The following is a 2,141-nucleotide window of genomic DNA, read 5'->3' as shown; positions in this document are numbered from 1 at the left end:
CGGCGGCGGCTGGGGCGCGGGGGTCGGCGCCGCGGCCTGCACGGGCCCCGCCGCCCCTGCTAGCGGCTGTCCGGGGTCTGAGGAGGCACGCCCGCGGACGCAGGGGCCGCCGTCGGCGGCGTCGGGCGCCGCGGCGCCGTGCATGGGCGCGCTCAGTGCCGCCGCCGGTCGGCGTCCCTGCGCTGACAGAGACGCACGCGGAGGAGGCGGCGGGAGCACAGGCGGCGCAGTGTCCACCTCTCGCGCTGAGGCGGCGCCAAACACGGCCAAAGCGCCCTGCGCCGCCGCACCTCCCGCCCCGCCGCTGCCGCCGCCATCGGCGCCGCCGTCGCCGCAGCGGGCCGGCGGCGGCGCCGCGCTCGCCGCGGGTGGCAGCTTGCGGTGGCACTGCTGCTGCGCCCCCTCAGAGGAGGGGAGGAACGTGGACGCGTACAGCGCGTCCCGCCACGCCGCGCCACCCAGGGCCGCCGCTGCCGCGGCGGCGGCGGCGCCCTCGTCGTGACGGTGGTGGTGGGGCGCGCCGCCCTGGCCCGGCCCGGCACCCCCGGGCGCCGCGCCGGCCGCCGCCGCGGCCGCGGCGGAGTGCATCGCCGCCGCCGCGATGCCCTGCTGCAGCTGGTGCTGCTGTAGCAGCAGAGCGGCAAACGGCGCGGCGCCGTAGAAGGCCGCGGCCCCGGCCCCAGGCGGGGGCGCGGGCGCGGGCGCGGCGGCGCTGCTGCCCATCGAGAGCGCGTTCCACGCAGGGTGCGAATAGGGGCCTGCCGCGGCGCCGCCCAGGAGGTGGCCCAAACCAAACAAGTCGGGCCCCCAGGGTCCAGCAGCCGCGGCCGCGGCCATGGCCGCGCGCCGCTGCTCCTGCTCCCGTGCCTGCTGCTGTAGCTGATGCTGCTCCTGCTCCTGCTGGCGCTGCTGTAGCTGCAGCTCGGCCGCGGCGTCGGCCATGCCAGCCCGCTCGAAGCCCTCATTGACCGGCTCAACGCCAGCCGCACACGCATCTGCGTCCGTCCCCCCTGCTGCCGGCGCGGCCGCGGCTGCGTCCGCGCCCGCCGAGGGCGGCTGGGCGCCGCCCGCCGTCGGCTGGGCGGCCGCGGCCTGCGCCCCTGCGCGTGTGAAGCTGCTGCCGCCGCTGCCGCTCCCGCCCCCTCCGGCCTTGCTGCGCGGCCCGTTGATGGCATGCGCGGCGGCATCCTGCTCCTGCTGCTGCTGCTGCTGCTGCTCCTCTTGCGGTAGCGGCGCAGCCGCGTTCTGTGGCTGCGAACGCGCGCCGCCAGTGCCGGTGTCGCTCGCCTTGTTTGAGCCCGAGGTTGGCCCAGTGCCCGCGCCGCTGACACCCGCGCCCGGCAGCTTCCCAGCACCTGCCGCGACCCGCTCCCCGCCACCCGCCGCGGCCGCGGCCGCGCGCTCGTTGGCTGTCGGGGCCTGCCGCTGCGCATCCGCGCCGTCCGCCACCGCGCCCGCCGAGCCGCCGCCGCCGCCGTCGCCGTCCCCGCGCTGCGGATGCTGCGGCTGCTGCTGCGGCTGCAGGCGCGTCCGGGCAGCGGCGGCGCGCGCGGCGCCACGTGCCACCCACGGGTCTGAAATAACGGCGATGGCGGGCCCGCCCGACCCTTGAGGGGCAGGCGGCAAGAAGGGGCCGCCGGCCGCTGCCGCGGCCAGCAGCGGCGGCGCCGCTGCCCCGGTGGGGGCGGGCAAGGCCAATGGCACCGGCAGCGGCAGGGGAAGGGGCAGGGACGGGGTGTCGCCCTGGGGCCCCAGGAACGGCAGCAGCGCCTGCGGCGCGCGCTGCCTGATGCGCCGCGACACCTGCTCCCCCGCCGCCTCGATCACCGCCGTCGCGGCGGCCGCCGCGGCCGCCGCCGCCGCCGCCGCGACCGCCTCGACTGCCGCTTGGTCCGAGGCGGAGGGCGCGGGCACGCCGGGTGCGGCCCACTGGCTGCGCGCCCACGCCGCCATGTTGTGCGCGATCTGCTTTGCAATGTCTCCAGCCAGGCCGTCCCCCGCGCCCGCGCCCGCACTGGCCGCGCCGGCGGCAGGGCTGGGGGCGGCGCTGCTGACGTGGCGGTGGTGGCGGTGGTGGCGCCGCTCGTGCGCCTGTTCCTGGGGCGGCGCGGCGAGGCGCGCGTGGTGGTGGTGCTGGTGAT

At 79.7% G+C, this 2,141-nt stretch overlaps 1 protein-coding gene across 1 annotated transcript in view; it reads right to left on the bottom strand.

Moving 5' to 3' along the window:
• The window catches only part of MNEG_15904 (hypothetical protein), a gene marked incomplete at both ends in the record, with an annotated part of 2,577 nt that extends 624 nt beyond the window's left edge, over window positions 1–1,953 (bottom strand). The window contains one exon of the mRNA XM_014035625.1: window positions 291–1,953. Within this exon, the coding sequence (XP_013891079.1) occupies window positions 291–1,953 (1,663 nt within the window). The remainder of the gene's footprint in view (window positions 1–290) is intronic.
• Window positions 1,954–2,141: the final 188 nt, after the last annotated feature.

This window comes from Monoraphidium neglectum (assembly GCF_000611645.1).
Source record: "Monoraphidium neglectum strain SAG 48.87 unplaced genomic scaffold scaffold05780, whole genome shotgun sequence".
Taxonomy (NCBI): Eukaryota; Viridiplantae; Chlorophyta; class Chlorophyceae; order Sphaeropleales; family Selenastraceae; genus Monoraphidium; species Monoraphidium neglectum.
Note: the sequence above shows the minus strand (reverse complement) of the source record. Positions and strands in the feature narration are given on the sequence as shown.